Source organism: Varanus komodoensis, unplaced genomic scaffold (assembly GCF_004798865.1).
Source record: "Varanus komodoensis strain SLA01 unplaced genomic scaffold, ASM479886v1 scaffold1, whole genome shotgun sequence".
In the NCBI taxonomy this organism is placed as follows: domain Eukaryota; kingdom Metazoa; phylum Chordata; class Lepidosauria; order Squamata; family Varanidae; genus Varanus; species Varanus komodoensis.
Window position 1 is genome coordinate 29,039,491 of NW_025335268.1, and position 17,446 is coordinate 29,056,936.

General features: G+C 40.1%; 2 protein-coding genes across 2 annotated transcripts in view; one reads left to right on the forward strand and one right to left on the reverse strand.

The window, feature by feature from the left end:
- Positions 1–9: 9 nt before the first annotated feature.
- On the reverse strand, positions 10–3,373 carry CUNH6orf120 (chromosome unknown C6orf120 homolog). The gene is made up of 2 exons (XM_044421051.1): positions 3,243–3,373; positions 10–1,733 (listed from the first exon to the last, which is right to left on the reverse strand). The coding sequence occupies exon 2, from the start codon at positions 1,729–1,731 to the stop codon at positions 1,168–1,170; it is 564 nt and encodes a 187-aa protein (XP_044276986.1). The 5' UTR covers positions 1,732–1,733; positions 3,243–3,373; the 3' UTR covers positions 10–1,167.
- Positions 3,374–12,362: 8,989 nt separating this feature from the next.
- WDR27 (WD repeat domain 27) overlaps positions 12,363–17,446 on the forward strand; it is a 196,784-nt gene continuing 191,700 nt past the window's right edge. Inside the window, exons 1-5 of the mRNA XM_044422939.1 lie at positions 12,363–12,554; positions 13,486–13,627; positions 14,735–14,859; positions 16,138–16,251; positions 16,967–17,018. Of these exons, the coding sequence (XP_044278874.1) occupies positions 12,363–12,554; positions 13,486–13,627; positions 14,735–14,859; positions 16,138–16,251; positions 16,967–17,018 (625 nt within the window). The remainder of the gene's footprint in view (positions 12,555–13,485; positions 13,628–14,734; positions 14,860–16,137; positions 16,252–16,966; positions 17,019–17,446) is intronic.

Genomic DNA, 17,446 nt, shown 5'->3' on the forward strand with positions numbered 1-17,446 from the left:
TTCTGTTTGTATTTTGTAAATGTATGATTTATTCTATGAATTCATTGCTACACAGCAATCCTTTCTATATAGAAAATATAGCTGACTTATTTATTGCATAGCAATCACTATTGTTCTCTGTCTTACTCAAAGGAAAGAGTTAGGTCACTAGTTGGTAATTAATCAGAAAGAGTGGCAATGTCCAACACTTCACAAGAAAAATATCTGCTCTATGAAGCATATAGTGTTAGAGTCTGAGTTCAGTAAGAAAAAGGTGTGCAAAGAACAAGCTTATCTTGTTCAAGGGAAGCAATTTTGCCTGAGGGATCCCTACCCTCATTCTAGCTCCAAGAATAGGAGTAATTAGGTCTCTGTCCACTCCAGCAGATTAGGCTGCTGTTACATACATTAGAAACAGTAATTTTTAAAAGAGCATGCTAGAAAAAGAGCTCTAAAATCTGGAATTTGGTACAAGTTACTACTTCAGTGAGTATCTCTTTAAAAAATTGTTGAAAGGAGAATTTTGAAATGTCTGCTTAAGTGTGCTTCCATTGCTGAAGCTTGTTCTTGAAATGGATCTGATCTTTGAGTTCAAGTTCCTCTGTAAATTACGTGATAAGACCAGGTATGAACAAGACTTCTTTAGAATTTTAGTAAGGAATACTGCTTTTTTCCTGTGCATACATAACAGTGAACATTGGAAATGTTCCTTTCCCATATGGAAGCTGTTAATTCCCATTTCAGAAATAGTATTTCCTTTTCAGTACATAATGAAACATAACACCATTGAATAGTCTTCATGTTCCAGAGGTTATTAGCCTTTTAAAATGGAACTTTGTCCTGGTTGATTCATAGGAGAGAAAAGTTCTGTAGTTTATAAATGTGATGAAATACTGCATGCAGATTTGTATTCCTAAAATTTCCAAAATCTTTATAAAGAAATTAACTTGTATGCAAAGTCACAATGAATTAGAACATTCTTTCCTGATCCAGTTGAAGGAAAACTGTACAAATACAGTGCATGCTACAGTGTAGCTCTAGGAAAAGTGTAGAATACAAAATTAGTTATGGCTTTATTTCCCCCTTGCTAGCACAGAACATACCAGATAGTACTGATGCTCATAAAACAGCATTCATTCAGTTTAAGAGATTGTCCACACCCAAAGACTAACTGTTTAGCTAATAGATCTAGAAGAGAATCTCAAGTATTAATTTTAGTATTCCAATCAATATAGTCCAGAATACTGATTCTTCATCCTGAGACTCATCTTCTGTTGTATGAAACTGTTTCTGAGTCACCTCCCTATCTTCTGGATTGTAGGTGCCACCACCAAATGGAGATTCTACAACTGTTCGATCATAGTACACTTTCATTTCAAAGTCACTTTCCAAGTGAGATGGATGGCCATAAATCCCTATTCCCACTGGACGGCGAAAGTGTGCTGGCACATGAACCACATCTTGACCACAAGTTACAGATTGTAATTCATAATCATCAAAACTGGGATGAAGGGTCACATCAGACACATACAAGTCTGCATCACCTTTTAAACTCTGCATTTGAAGCACTATCTTCCCTTCATGATTTAGCCTCAAGTAGCTGTAGTTTCCAGCACCAATCTGGCCTTGAACCACATGAAGGAGAAGCCATTCACTAGGTATATCCTCTTCTTCATTATAAGCACTTGCTATTAGATGTTCTTGAAAAATAAGCAGTATTATGAGCATCATCTTGCAGTAAGTGGCCATCATACCTGTGTTGGATATAGTAAAATTAATTTGCTCTGTCACATGTAGTTATACTGTCAAATAGTAAGATTATTTCTCACAAAAGTCAGAAAATTGACAGCTATACTAAGTTGTGTGCAATTAGCAATTGCTAGCATTATCTCTTAAGTTCACAAAGGTCCTCCGATATAATAGATAATCTGCAAAGGTAACAACTAAATCCAATGGCATTAAGTGACAAGCTATGTATGGTACAGGAAATCTCTATTATGCATTTGATACAAAATCAAATCATTTCATGGGCATCATCTAATTAATGACTTGTAAACATTTTGGCATAAGAATATGTGAAAACGTCCTAGAAAATGCTGTATTACATCTCTGGTTAGAAATTTTAATTTCCTTCAAACAACAAATATAGTGCTGCAAACCAAAACCAGCTAAAGAGCTTTCTTGAAAATGAGGACTCTAGAGACCCTCTTTTCTCTTTATATTCAGCTTAAGCAAGCCAACAGCATACATTTTTACTAAGAGAACTGACAGAGAATTCCTAGCTACTATGAACATCACATAGAGGCAAAGCTTTGTCTCTAAAGGCTACACTCCTATGTACACTAACCTGGGAGTTAACAGTAGGCCTCACTTATAAACAAACATGCCTTATGTTGCAAGGCGATACTATTTTCCCTAGAAACATACTAGAAAAGCTGCAAGTATCTTAACCTAGAGGAGAATCTGAAACCAGAAAGGGCTGGCTCCAGCTCTGCAGTAACTTGGGACAGAGAGTAATTTGGTTGCGTGTGCCTGCCACGGACAAGCAAGCATCACTTAAAGGCTACTCCCCTATTCTACTCAGCAACGGGGGAAAATATTAAAAGGTCGTTAAGAGCACAGACACTGGGAGAGACGATACCGCTTCAAAAACATTCAAAGCTGCAATCTGTTGTTATCAGCTCTGCGTGCTGGCGGGGGGAACAGTGGGAGTTGTGCGACTTCTCTGTCTATACATGCATAGGACTGCACCCTTCAGCACCAAAAGCCTGCAGATGTACAGTAACGGCACAAAAGAGATCCAGTTTCCAAGGAAAGATAGATGTCTTCCAACCAGTTTGCTTAGGAAGCGGCGTCCAATCTTAACGGAGAACCCGCCCAACGGCTCTCAGCCAAGCACAGACCTGAACCTCCCAATTAGAAATCTGGGGAAAACAGTGGGCGGGCGGGGCGTGGAAGAGATAATTAAAAAAACACGCGGGTGAAAACCACGGGGAGCGCACCTAATGCGGTGGAGAAACTACGGGAAGGCATTAACCGCGGCATTTAGGCCGTGCTTTCCCAGCAGGTTTTTAAAAAACTTGTTCTCAGCTTCATATCCCCCCTCCCCTGTCCCGAAGAGAGAGAGAGAGAGAGGAGGAGGAAGTCAGTGGTCTCCCAGTCGCTGCCGCGCAGGGTCAGTTAACGGGCGGCCGAGCGAACCGTCCAACGGTCGGTTTCCCAGCCCACGACGCCCGCCCCCCCGCATCCAAGCCCAAGCTCACCGCAGCGCCAGCCCACGCAGCTCGTCCTCCAGTCACCATCGAGGAGGCCGCCCGAGCCTCTGACAGCAGGAGAACCCCACACAGGTGCGGGCACTCCCGGCCGCGTGACTCATCTGCGGTATCGCGAGATGTCGGGCACACTCCCTCCGTTTGTTTCTTGCGAGGGTTCTTTGGCTCAGAGGGGGAGAAGCGGAAAGGGGCGGGGCTGTCCGCTGAAGTGCGTCTTGTTGGTAGGCGGGCTTTTCGCTCTGCCAATAATGAAGCCGGATCAGCCGGCGGCTGCCATGAACTTTTTATTTTGAAATAGACAAGTGGATCCTACTTTTGACTTCCATTTTTAAGTTGCAGAATAGTCCCGTTACTCCTGGAAAAAAGGAAACCAAGCAGCTGCGAGAAGACAGCAATGTCTTGTTATGTGCCACTATTACTGTAGGGTGCAATCCTATGCATGTTTAGACAGCAAAAAGCCCTATTACGATTAGCATTGTCCAGTCAGCTGCGCCCTTCCAGGTTACTGGGAGTTGCAGAGGCCAAGTTAGGCTCACATCGACTTGCCAGCAATAACATTCTAGAGAGCGAAGTGCAGCTGTCTTTCATTCTCTGCACAGGGCAATCCTGTTCAAACAAGTATGTTCAGAAGTAACAGTGAGTTAAATGTTGCTCACTCCGACCAAATGGACACTGTGCAGCAAAGGAGTTTACAGTATCAAAAGCACTAAAGGAAGAGGAAGACTCTACATTAGGCAGCAATGGACAAGAGATGTAGCCTATGGTTAGATTATCAAGGTCTCATATATAGATCACATCACTGAGCTTGGAGCTACAAATAATTGCTTCACAGGAGCTGGGACTAAACCAGGTTTTAAAAAATCAGCTATTGAAAACACTGCTATCATAATTACACAGAAGCTTATCTAGGTAGGTAATGGATGAGACTATATATCAAAAGGTAACATGCCTAACTGTATTTTAAAGCTCTTGCTGTGCATAAGTTAACCTTAGAAAAATGATTTATTATTATTTATTTCATTTTTATACTGCCTCTTAGTCAAAGCTCTCTGGGTGCTTTACAACAATGCATGAAAACAAAACTGTAAAATGCAATGCAATTACATGAACAAAGCAGCATTAAAAGCAATTTAAAATAGCTAAAACTTGCAGTAAAAATGAACCTGTAGAAGAAAAGTCACTTGGTATGGGTAAGCCCATCAGGTCCCTGGATAGCTAAATCAGTCTTAAAAGGCTTCCTCATAAAGGGATGTCCTAATCTGCTGCTGAAAAGATGACAAGTGTGGTGCCAGGTGGGCTGTCACAGGGAGCTTGTTCCGGGGGGGGGGGGGGGCACAGAGAAAGCCCTCCTCCTTGTTGCCACCTTCCGGGCCTCCCTCAAAGGTAGAATGTAGTATCTGAACAGAACACAGTTGGAAAAGGTGCTCAAGCCATATAAGAAGCATTTCAAGCTTTTAGAAAGGGGGGAAACTGCACAAAACTACCAAACTATTGTGGTTAGAGGAAAGCAGGTCTGACCGGAAAAGTTGGTTGACCACCTGAAGAAACCCAGAGGGTGGGTCTTGATCCCTAGACCTTATTTTCCCCATCTCTTAGTTTAATAAAGCGAAGTCCTCCAGCTGTCAGAGTTGGATACATCCATTATGCAACACCACTGCCACAACGCACTACTCTAACCTCCTGAGGAAGGAGTGTTGTGAAAATATTTGCTTTGTGTTGCCTGAGAGGAAAGATCCCAATCCCATTCTCCTCAGGGTGGATGCTAACATACTGACCACTCTTGATTCAAGAGGTTCTTTATTGAGAAAGCAGCTGCAGCAGGGTAATGGCTAATGCCTTGGCTAATGTCATACAAAGGAGCTTCACTTCACTTCCTTCTTGTACCCCAACTCCTTGTCTTTATTTTATTTTAATTAATTAATTAATTACATTTCTAAACCCATCCTTTGCCTAAGCCTCAGGATGGCTTACAAAAAAATCAATGAATAATATAAAACACAATTAAAACATCCAATAAAAGCAATTTTACAAACAACGATAAAAATTCAAAATAAAAGAGAAAGGAAGAATAAGAAACATAAAAAAGAAAATGCGAGTGTATAAAATATAATTGATTTGTTAAAATTATTAATTTAATTATTAAAATGATGGGTAAATAAAAAGGTCTTCACTTGCCACTGAAAAGAATGAGTTGGCGTCAGGCGGACCTCTCTGGGGAGCATATTTCATAGTCTGGATGCCACTGCAGAGAAGCCCCTCCTCCGAGTAAATACCCTCCAAACCTCATCCAAAGAGGGTTCCCGGCAAGGCCTCCTGCTGACCTTAAGGGGCGTGAGGACATGTAGGGCGAGAGAAGTTCCTTCAGGTATCTTGGTCCCAAGCCATTTAGGGCTTTATAGGTTAGTACCAGCACCTTGAATTGGGCTCAAACTTCAATTGGGAGCCAGTGAAGCTGGTAGAGGACCTGCGTTACATGAGAACAATGACCCGCTCCCTTCAGCAACCTTTATGGGGCATATAATTCTAAATAACGAATCAGCAAGCTACTGGCCACTTGCTTTACCTAATCATAATGTGGCCTTGCCATTCCAGACTGCAGGCATGCTCAACTTCTATTAGCAATGGCTAACTGAATGTGTTTCTCAAGGCAACAATTTTTCATATATCTTTCATGCAACAGGGGCTGCCTACTCTGCTTTCCTGAGTTGAGGTTGCTTAGCAGCAGGAGAAGGGGGAGGACAGCTGTATAACTCTGTCCCTTGGACTAATTTCTTTATATTTTTTTCAGCACCAGGTCAAAACCTTTTTATTTAATTGCTATTTTAAACATTAGTATTTTAATCATTTTGAACAGTTGCTTTGATTTTGTCTTTTATGTAAACTTTTGTTGAATTATGCCATTTATAAATGTGATTTTATTGTATTTTAATTTTATGTATTGTGAGCCGTACTGAGATGCCAAGGCATAAGGGATGGCATACAAAAGTTTTAACTAAATAAATAAATTCCCCTGGCTTCAGTTGTCTTGACTGCAGAGCTACAGACAGCTAAGGGATGTTGGATTTTTTTAGTGACAGGAAAAAAGAAACACGGCGATACAAACAGAAATAGTCATTTGGACCCATCATTACACTGAGAAGCAGGGTGGTTGAACAATCCAAGCCTCATCTTGAAACACAAAAACAGAACTTCTGAAAATTGTAGAATACTTAACAGAGAATCCAATATTAAATGTAGCAAGAGGGCAGAATTACACCATAAGATGCTCAAAGAACATTGTTATTGTTATTGGGTAGCCAATAAATGTGATCAAAACATAACATAGCTGGAGAGGTGCTCCTTCAGATATGATCCTAAATCATTCTGGACTGTAGGAAACAACCAGGATTTGGAATACTATTATTTCTCATGTAGATCTGGCTAAGGTGGTAGAGCAGAACACTTTTATGTCATAATGAAAACAAATGCAGACAAATGCAAGCACATTGGCACTGCTAGATTCACAGGATTTAAAATGAGCTCTTCCTACAATGTTAAAAAAATTTTTTTGGAAGTCTATAATCCACATGCTGTTTCTATTTGATGATATATAAAGTGGTTACACTATTAGACTAGATGCTTTTTCTCCAGCATGTGTGTTTTCTGTTAGAAAAGCTTTTCTTTTTTATTCCAGTTTTTGTAGATAATCAGGCTTGGAAAATTAATTTAGACATGAAAAACATAACAACTGACTGTTTTATATTAAATTCACATAACTTTGTCCAACCCTGTGTACCCAATTACTTTAGGCATGTAATTAAAATTGACATCAATAGCACTTACAGTCCATAGCTGCCCCAAGCCAGTCAATGCCATTCATATGCAGAAACAAGTTTTGTGTATATGAAACTGCTGCACATAGCAAAGCCAGCTGCTTATGTGAGAGCATAGAGTACCTGCAGTAATCCAAAAACACACAAATCATTTAGTGGGTTGTTGCACAGTGGTTCAGATCTCTACATGACAGCTTATATGCAACTTGGCAATATGTTTAACTTCCATTTTAAGCTGGAAGTTTATGCAAAGCTGTTGCGTAAGGGTAAAGATTTCATGAGCCTTTGAAGTCACATAATGGCCTAATTCCCATGAATCTCTAATACTTTTCTAGCATTGCCAAATTGCTATTTATTTATTTATTTATTTTCTATGCTGTCTGTGTTTCCATAGAAAATCTCTAGATGGTCTGGTAGTTGCAACTGCCCCCCCCCTCCGCTTTTTGTATGGTTCCTCCATTTTGTATGATGCAGGAAGAGGAAGATGGACAGGAGGGGAAATGGATAGGAGCGGACATAGCTCGTCTTTCACACTCCATATCTTTAGAACTACAGTAGTCATTTTCCAGACTGCAGTTGTGCACTTCCAAGCTGCAACTACAATTCCCCCCACTTGGGGAAGCTGGGACAAGTATGACAATATAAAAGCCAAGAGACACCTCTAATGTATCCAGTCACAATTCACAAGAGCAGTTGGTAGAAAACCTGGTCTCATTTACCATAGTTAGATTATTATTCTCTTCATGTTCATTATTTTAGGCCCAAGCTAGATAAGCGTGCATGGGTCACAGTTAGAATATTACATTTGAAACATTAGCTGGTTTCCACATGCTCTTAAATACTGGCAAAGACTATAGAATAGATCCCTCACAAACACCATGGAGGACTGAGACAAGAGGTTCTTCCAAGCAACAAGCACAAACAGCACTATGTAAGGCAAAATGGAATTTATTCACACAATCCTGGAAGACAGAATGTGGATTGGGAATTAAGCCCAGCAATGTGTTCCCAATATTATAGAATCATGCTTGGATGATGTCTGAATGTAATAATATATGAGCGCTAAGATAAAAGCTATATATATGGTAAGTAAACAAAAATACTTTGCAAATAAATTGATGGAATTTATGCATTTAAAGGAATGTGACTTGCTTTTTGTGCAACATGTTGAAGGGCTTTGAGATACTTTTGAGAAAACTCTTAGGACATGGTGGACAATACTCATGGAAAACAGAGTACATTTCACAGTTGAAGTATGAGAAAATACTACCCCAGTGTTCACTACTTACATATATATATATACACACACACACACACACACACACACACCTTTTTATTTAAACGGCATTTTGTTAATATTATTGGATTTTATCTGGCCAGGGCGGCTTATTTTATATTGGTATTTTTGCATTTTTAACTTAATGTTTGTATTTTTTAATTTAATGTTATAATTTTTTTTTAACTTAACGTTGTAAGCCACCCTGAGGCTTTGGCGAATGGGGCGGCATAAAAATGTTTTGATAAATAAATAAATAAAAATACCAGCGCCAGTGTGGTGTAGAGGTTAAGTGTGCAGGTCTGGGACTCAGGTGATTTGGGTTCTAGTCCCTGCTCAGCCATGGAGTTCACTGGGTGACTTCGAGCCAGTCAGACTCTCAGCCCAGCCTCAGTTTTTGTTGCTGTAAGGATAAGATTTAGAGCAGGAGGAGAAGAATGATGTAAGCTGCTCTGAGTTCTTCAAAAAATAAAAAGGTGGGATATAAATATAATAAATAAATATACAGCTTCTCATGACTTGGGTTGCCTGCACTGTTCCAAAGCTGCTCTTGCATGCTCCTAAGGTCAACAGAGAAGCAAAGGATGTATTTATAGCTATAGTATTCTCAAACCTACAAACTCAACCTTTCAAACTCTCACATCAATTAGGGGTAAAAAGTCTCCAGATTTGGTATATTGTAGCGGCTCCTATTTAAACATCAGTTCTCTGTTTATACAGCCCAGGCCAAGCTCATTCAATTATTCTCATCAACATTGCCGCCCCTTTCCCGATAAAGGCTCAAATCGGTGCCCACAGCACCTGCATGGCAGGCAGAAATTCAAAGACAGAGCACATGAGGCCTGAAGCTCAAGTCCACATACTGGATTTCTGCTCGACAGGCAGTTGCTGAAGCCTTGTGGGTATGGCAAGTTAATCCCCAGTTCACGTGGATAAGTCCCTCGGAAGTTAAGACGGAACTAAGCGAAAGAGATGGCTGGAATTGACCTCCCAGCCTTGCCGTAGCGTCGTTGCTACCTAGGAAACCGGGTAGTCCTCGGATTCGACCGCTCCGCGAAGAAGGACTGGCACCATCCCTTCCTCGCTCCGCTCTTTCCGGAGCACAAAGCGGGGTCTCACCGCCCTGCAGCAGCCGCGAAGGGTAAAGCGAACTAACGAGGGCTTGCCCCTTCTTTAAGCGGGAGGGAGGGCTTGGCTCCAATCCCGTGCTGATTGGCCGCTGCCCCGTGGAACGCCTGCTTCTCTGAGGCAAGCCCCACCTCCTCGTCCGCTAAGCGCCCCTTGAAGGAATGTTCAGTGCCCCTCCTGGCAGAGGTGGGCGGAGTCACACGGAAGGCCTCGCCCCCCGTGCGCCCGTGAGGGGCACGCTAGTGTGGCGTCCTCAGAGGGTTCATCGCGAAGGCCGGCGCGGGGATGCTGGTCTTCCTCTCCCTTTCGCTGCCTCTTTCGTTCGCCTCGGCGAAGGTGCGGTCGAAAGGTCTACAAAGCACCGCGTTTTCTAGCTGTGTCTTTTTCTCAGCAGTGAGCTGCGAGGGATCCCTTTTAAAAAGGGGGATGCAGCCAGGGACGGTTCCCAATTCTTTGCCGTAGCCTTTTTAGTACTTGTTGCTCAGCAGCATTTCTGACGGAAGCAGCTCTGCAGTTCATCAAAGCCTGGGCCTTTTTACCTTTTGGGGAGCCGACAAGGAACCTTTTTGACATGTCTTGAATGTACTGACGTCCTCTTTCTGCCAGCCATCTTCCTCTAGCAAACGAAAAGTGGGAATTAGATAATGTATTTTAAGAGTTTAAGCATTCAAAGAAAGGCGTGCATGTTTGAACGGAGGAGGGAAGCCCCAGAAAAACGCTGGCTGGAGCATGCTAAGAGTTCTACAACTTTTTTGGCCGACCTGCACCCTATATCACAAAATGCCCATGGGAGCAGTGGTTGCTGTGCAAAGCTGCTTGGTTGCAGCTGGGAAAAAGAACTATTCATCCCAGTGCTAGGAGATTCTTGCAGGCGAAGGTTCTGTTGCCCAGGTTAGATTCATGAACTAGAGATTCAACAACTCTGGCCTGGGGCATGCCAGTGGAAGTCTGGTTGCAAAAAGCAACGCTTTCCTCTCTGCTGTGGCTGTTGAGTGCTGGAACTGTCGCAGCTACCCAGCAGCAGTATTTCCTTGCCTTCTGTCAAACGACATTCTTCCACAGGCTCTTCTGCTCCCACTTATGTTTTTGCTTCAAGCTCACCAGTCACTTGGACAACCTTTGTTGTCTTGACTTTCCAAAAATAATTAGGGCTAAGCTTAGTACTAACATGAGCAGAACTGTGTATTTGTGAAAATGCAGAACTTGATTCTTAATTGTTAAGTTACCACTGCAAAGCAGGGTACATAAAATTATAAAAAAGCTCTTGTATGGAGACTGCCATGTGTCTGGCAGGCTGATATATAAATCCTCTGTTGTCAGCATTTGTTTTTACAGATGAGGGAATGTTCAAACACATATGAGCCTCGTGCTGTCCAATCCTGTTTGCTTCTTAGAAGGTTAAGCATCAGCAGTTCTCATTTCACAGTTAATCAGCTTTGACAACAATGCTCAACTTCTCCACATTTTGTTTCAAAATGAAGAGTTGGCAGAAACATAATACACAACTAGTACTTCAACTTTTATGTTAATCCAGTTTTGTATAATTGGATGACTATGGTCTTTCCAGAAAGAAAAACACAAGAAAAAACAAGCAGACAACCATGGTGATGATGTGGCAGTCCCAAACATTCAACCCTCAAAAATAAAGTTTTATTTTCTTTGAGGCTTTTCAGTATTTTAACCAGAACTTGTAAGAAGCATATGTCTGAGATAGAGATTTACAGTCTGATCCTAAACTTTTTAACTCAAAAGTTAATTGGACTTGTTTTGAATAATTATGGTAAGAATTACAGTGTTCAGCATTTAATGTGTTATGTACCATTGGAAGTGCATATCAGTTTGAAGGGGTGGATTTTAGTTCCTCCTGTACTTTGTCTTCTTTCCTGTGCAAGTACATGCCAAAACAGAAAGCCTGGGCACATACTGGGGGAGGCCAGGCTTCTCCAGGTGAAAGAGTCACCTGGAGTCACTTGAAAGGGTGTTCAAGGATAGGCTGGACGTCCACATGCTGGGCATGTCGTGAGCAGAGCCGGCTGGTGCCGGAGGTCAGACTAGATGGCCTGGGAGGCCCCTTCTGACTCGCTCTGTTTCTGTGTTTCTATTGTGGTACTAGAGCATCCAAGGAGAAAGGCAGCTACAGCTAGTAAGTCTGACATGAACTGAGCAGAGACAAGATATCTCAGTCGCATTTCTAGTATGTACAGAAGCTTCTCCAAACTGGTGCCCTGCAGGTGATTTGGACTACAACATCCAGTGTCTTGGCTGGGACTTGTAGGAAGTGAAGTCCAGACTATCTGGAAAGCATCAGGTTGTGGAAGACTGCTTCTAGAGAGCAGGAGGGTACATTGCATTGCCTATGATACATCCAGGCAAAGCTTTATGTCATTTACAGAATTTTACAGGGGGACCAGGATCATAATACTACCATATTTTTCTCTTTTCCATCTTTTTTCTTAACAGAGGTGATCTGTTAAGGGGGAAGAGGTAGAACAGATGTACAAAACTTTGTATAAAACATAGCTTGGAGCCCTCTGTTTGGAATGTGTGAAATAGTTTTTGTTTGTTTGATAGGTACTAGTAAAAATAGCTTAGGAACTGCTGAATAGTGATGAAAAAGAAAAAAGCCATGCTGAATCAGACCAAATGTCCATCCAATCCAGCACTCCATTCACATAGTGGCAAACCAGTTATCCACAGGATCCCTCGAGCAGGACAAATACAATCTACTACGTTGACTTTCTTTTACAACTGGGAGAGTTAAATAGTCATGCAGAATCTTCCAGGGCTGATATGATGCAAAACATGCAGAGTGATTTCTATGGAAACAAAATATCTTTAAATAATGGATGCTATATCTCTAATTAATACTCATTTGGTATATTTTGCAGTGGTGGTATGGAGAGCCCTGTGGACCTCTGTTTTACTCAAGAAGGATGTAGCAGCAGCATAGTTCTTGAAAAACGAGTGTTTAGATCCAAGGTGCCAGAATCGCATGTTCAGCTTGCTTGTAGCCTGCATTATTGTGCTTTTCCTATGAATGGGAATGAACTTTGCATTTTGAATACTACTGATGAACCTAACCATCAGGTTAGAAACATATTTCTTACGGGTGCTCACTGAATGTTGAAAGTCTGTATTCAAAAGAGTAGAGACCATGTGCATTTTGTTTTTAATTAATGGAAACAATAGTTGGGTAACAGCAACTGACTGACAATGATCTAAAGTCATTTTATATTTGAAGGAATAGTGGCAAGTACAGTGTATAGTTTAGTGCTTAACGTCAAGTTACTTGGTGCTTAATAACAAGTGAATAAGAGACTATAATTCTTAATTTGTACCCTGTTTGGAATCAGTTTCTGCTGTCCATTAAGACTGTGTGTTGCTTCTGTGCATTATGTTTAAATAGCTTAGGGAAAATGTAGTTCATTCCAATAGACTAATTCCTTATTTTGGAACTACTTTAATTGGAATGCTAGAACTTTTTTTCTGAGAGACTTTAAGCCATTTAAATATAGACAATAAGTATGATTGCTAGTCGGGGAAGATTATTTTATTGTCTCTATGGGTTGTATCCTGTGACTCTCTCAATAGGAGATGTTTACTACTGGTGTGGGTGGGAGCAATTTTCTGCAATTCCCTCTTCTCTGTGAGTCCGCTCTCCAGGGGATCCTACAGCCACTGGCAGATTTCTTCCATCAAAGCAGAAGCCAGCCCTGGATATACCCTGTTAGGTTTAGAATTTATAGCATATCTAAACTGCTTATAACTAAAAGTTATAAGGGCACAATCTGTGTATGTTTAGACAGGAGAACTGTGCATAACCCCCAGCATTCTGACTGAGGTATGCTGGATGTTGTAGAATTTCTTAATGTCTAACTGTACATAAGTGTTTACCCTAAATCACTCTGAGAAAAAAAGAGATAGTTGGTCTATCTAGCATGAATATTTAGCAGATATTAAATTTTTCTAGCTGTGTATCATATAAATAGTTCAAATAACCCAAAACATCTTTTGTCAGCCATTACACTTAATAGGTCATCACCATTCAATTACTGCACTGGCATTCGGGAACAAACTCAATCCACTTCTCATTTGCTCTGCTTCCCATGACTATGTGATAGTGTGGAATCTGGATGAATGTATGAAGAAAGTGCTGCAAGGTGAACATCATGCCATATATTCAATATCATCACATTATGACTTTTACTAAACCCATACCATAAATGTAGTCCGCCAAAATTATGACATATGAACCACTGGAAAGAAGTCCCGCATGTGTCATGCATTCTTTACTTTTCCTTTGCTTAATATAGTTTTCAAAGTGCCATTTTTGATGACAACTGAATGGCCAAACTGTGAGTTAGAGGGTCCTTCTCAAACAACCAGGGCTTTTTTTGTCATCGAACGCAACAGAACAGTGTTCCAGCACCATTTTTTCCAATGGATTTTACGAAGTGATTTTGAATTGTAGCAGATCAGCAGCAAACATCATTAACATAGTGCCTGCAGGCTGCTTTTGCATCTGCTATCTGATAGTGAGATAGTGAGGGCGCTGCTCTCAGCTTGGGACGCTCCTCTGTGTGTGTGGTTGGGTGCTTACTGCCAGCGAGTGAGTTCCCACCTTTTTTTTTTTTATAAAAAAAGCACTGCAAACAACAGTTTGTGCATGTGCATATTGTTCATTCTGAATGTAGCCATAGTGATTGAAAATAGAAACATGTTGACATACCATCATAACATGGCTGTGGAAATCAGGGATTAGAGAGATTTGCTCATATGTTCCAGGGTACATGAAGCCCAAGAGCGCATGCTGGATCAAACAAAGTATCCATTTAGTCCAGCATTCTGTTTAACTGGTGTCCGACCAGCTGGCCATGAGACACCAGCAAGCAGGACAAAGGTGCAACAACATTCTTCCAGCTATGTTCCCCAGCACCTGGAGGTCATATTAAATTTTAAATGTATAATTTCCCTTAGCTTTGTCTTCTGCTATACTGTAGAAGAGCAAAATAAAGATGCAGATTTCGGATACTTTAGGCTGCAAACCTATCCACTCTTACCTGTGAGTAAACTCTATTGCATTCAGTGAGCCTCATTTCTGAATAGTCATACATTTGATTATGCTGTAAGCTACTATAAACAACTATGTTAATAACAAACTATATCATCTGATTATGCTATTAAATAATTCTTAGTCTAATTATTTACATGATTATTTAAATTCTGGTTTTATTAAGTAGTCTAATTTTGTGCTCAAATTATTGCAGGGTTCATGCCACAAGGCATTGTTATAGGAACACTTTTGGGAATGGTGCTGTATGTCCGATTTAGTCCAGATGATCAAACTGTGGCAGTATGTGCTGGGAATCGGATATACATGCTAAATGCAAAGGTGAGAAGATATTTTGCCAGGTAATATATTCCCTTTAACGTTAATTGTGTTATTTATGAATAACTTTCTTCACCATGAAAGAAGCAGAATTAAGTTGAAAGCAGTTTTTATTCTAATGCACCAACTAGTATTTTTCACAAGGCCAATACATTATTTGAAATTTTCCTTTTATTTACCTAGTGCAAAATTTACATTGAACATAATGTATATTTGAGTGAAAATAGTTCGCTGCCTCTACTTTCTGTATTTCTTTAACAATATAGTAAAAGAGTAATTGGAAACAAAACAACCTAGAAAAAGACAATGCTAAAAACAGGAGCAATGAACTGTTTTGTGCCAGAAGCTTCTAGATGAAATAGAATGGATAAGGACACAGTCTTGTAGGAAAGAGCATACATGTCTGAACTTGGAAGCTCATGTTCATCCCATGCAGAGTGGGGGGAGCAGTGGAAGTGATCATTACCTGTCTCTTTTCTTGCTTTCCAAAGAGGAGAAGCATGAGGGAAAGGGCTGGAACAGATTCAGGAAAGAGGGATTGGAGTTCTGATTTCCAGCCGAAAAACGGAGCTCTACCTCTTTAGATAATGCCTAGAACTATTGAAACTTTCTTGACACAATAAAACAACAATTATGTAGTAGAAGTTGTCACCAAGATCTAATAGAAGGGATCCCCAGCCTTGGCATCTACCTCTCTCATCTGTGGATCTTAGGTAGTTGTCTTATTCAACAAAAAAGTTTATTTAATATTTATTGAATACCACAAAATCTCTTTGATAACGTTTAATTCAGTTAATTGCTGGTGGTGCAATACAGCTAATGCAACTTTTATTTGGCACTGTATAGTAAAGGCTTGTTTCTGGGAGATTATTATATCATAATATTGTATTGGAATGGTCTTTAGTATTCATGGATGTACATGCCCTAAGAGTAAATGGTCACCTCTGCAATGGATTGAGTATGTTACAGTGCTTTTGATTTATGAACAAGTGGCTTATAGAGTCAACTTCAGTGGTTACTTATTTGGATATTTGATCTAATTATGTTGAAGTTCATGTACAGTTGCTAGAAAGTTGTATGCATTCAATATAAATCCATGTATATATAAAATTAAATAAATATATATATATATATAAATGGGGGACCTCCAGGTGTCATTGGAGGTGCTCATGGGTGCCGAGTTTGGATGTCTTATCTAAGTGCACTGTCCCCATTGCTGAACCGGGTCAAACCATTTTTATATTGAAATTTTATGTACTTTTCTTCCTGGATTAATTGCAGAATGAAGCTATAGTTGCTGAATTGGAGGGCCACCTGGCTCCAGTAACGGCTGCTGAATTTTGTACATGGGAGACAAATATACTGATATCTGTTTCTGAAGACAGAAGCTTTAAGGCAAGGAAACTGCTTTTGGGTATGGTTGTTCTAAATGTTCCATTTGGCTCAGGATATGACAACATAAAAGATGTATTCAAGTAGCATAAAGTCGAGGTAATAGTCAAACAAAATTTATGAAAGCTTATTCTCATAAGTGGCATAAAACTGATTAGTGGTGAGCTATACAGCATTGCTTTTCCAGGTTGCTTGTCAATAGTAAAGACTAGTGTCCAGTTATAATTCCATTTTCTGTACAGCTTGGTCTGTTGGGTTCAGTGCCCATCCTGTGAAATCAACAAAGATTTAGTTGTTTGTTGTTGTTTGTTTAAGCTGATATTTACCTTTCATTTTTGAAGCAGACGTAGATCACTATTGCTGTTTTAATTTTGTACCTGCTGATGGTGGAACACTAATAATATGTTCTCATAACCTTGTTTAATGGCAATTCAAATAAATGAGTTTCTGAAACAAGCTGCCATTATAAATAAGCTTGCTTGAAATTAAGCTGTACTGAATGCAGTGTGAATGTTCTGAAAGAATATGTGCATTAAGATCCGGGTGCCAGTCGTTTTCTGCAATAAGGAACAATCACCCAGAGTTCCATACACTGTGTACCTTAAGACAACAGTGAATACCTTTTTTGAAATCCTGACTTTGAACTATGTAACATATCAGTTTACATATTATTCAGTTGCTTGCTCTCATTATTTACATGTTACTATGCTTTTCAAAGGTCTGGGACTATTGTACTGGACTCTTAATATACCGATCAGCAATAATAACAGGTATGTTTTAAAAATAAACAAATTATTGTCAACGTAAGTCTCTTTTTATAAAGTAGTATTTAATATAAGAGGTGAGCGTATTCATTTATGCCAATATTATTTTTTGGAGGGAAAGGCCAAAATCAGTACATTGTTAGAATTATGGACTGGGTTTTAAATTTAGTTCCATACATCTGTTCTCTGTTACTCCCATTGACAACAATAGTTGTATATGTAGTTGCTGTGATCCAGAGTCCTTGCTTGTGTTCTAATTGTTTATTTTTGTAGAGGGCGCAGATCTGCAAATTATTCTCAGATGGGACAAATGCTGTAGCCATTTGTGCACATGCATCCCTGTATCCATAAATATGATTGAACTGAGATGAGGCATCACAGTAAATGCTAATAATAATTTGTGTGTGTGTGTGTGACTGACTAATGTATTGTTT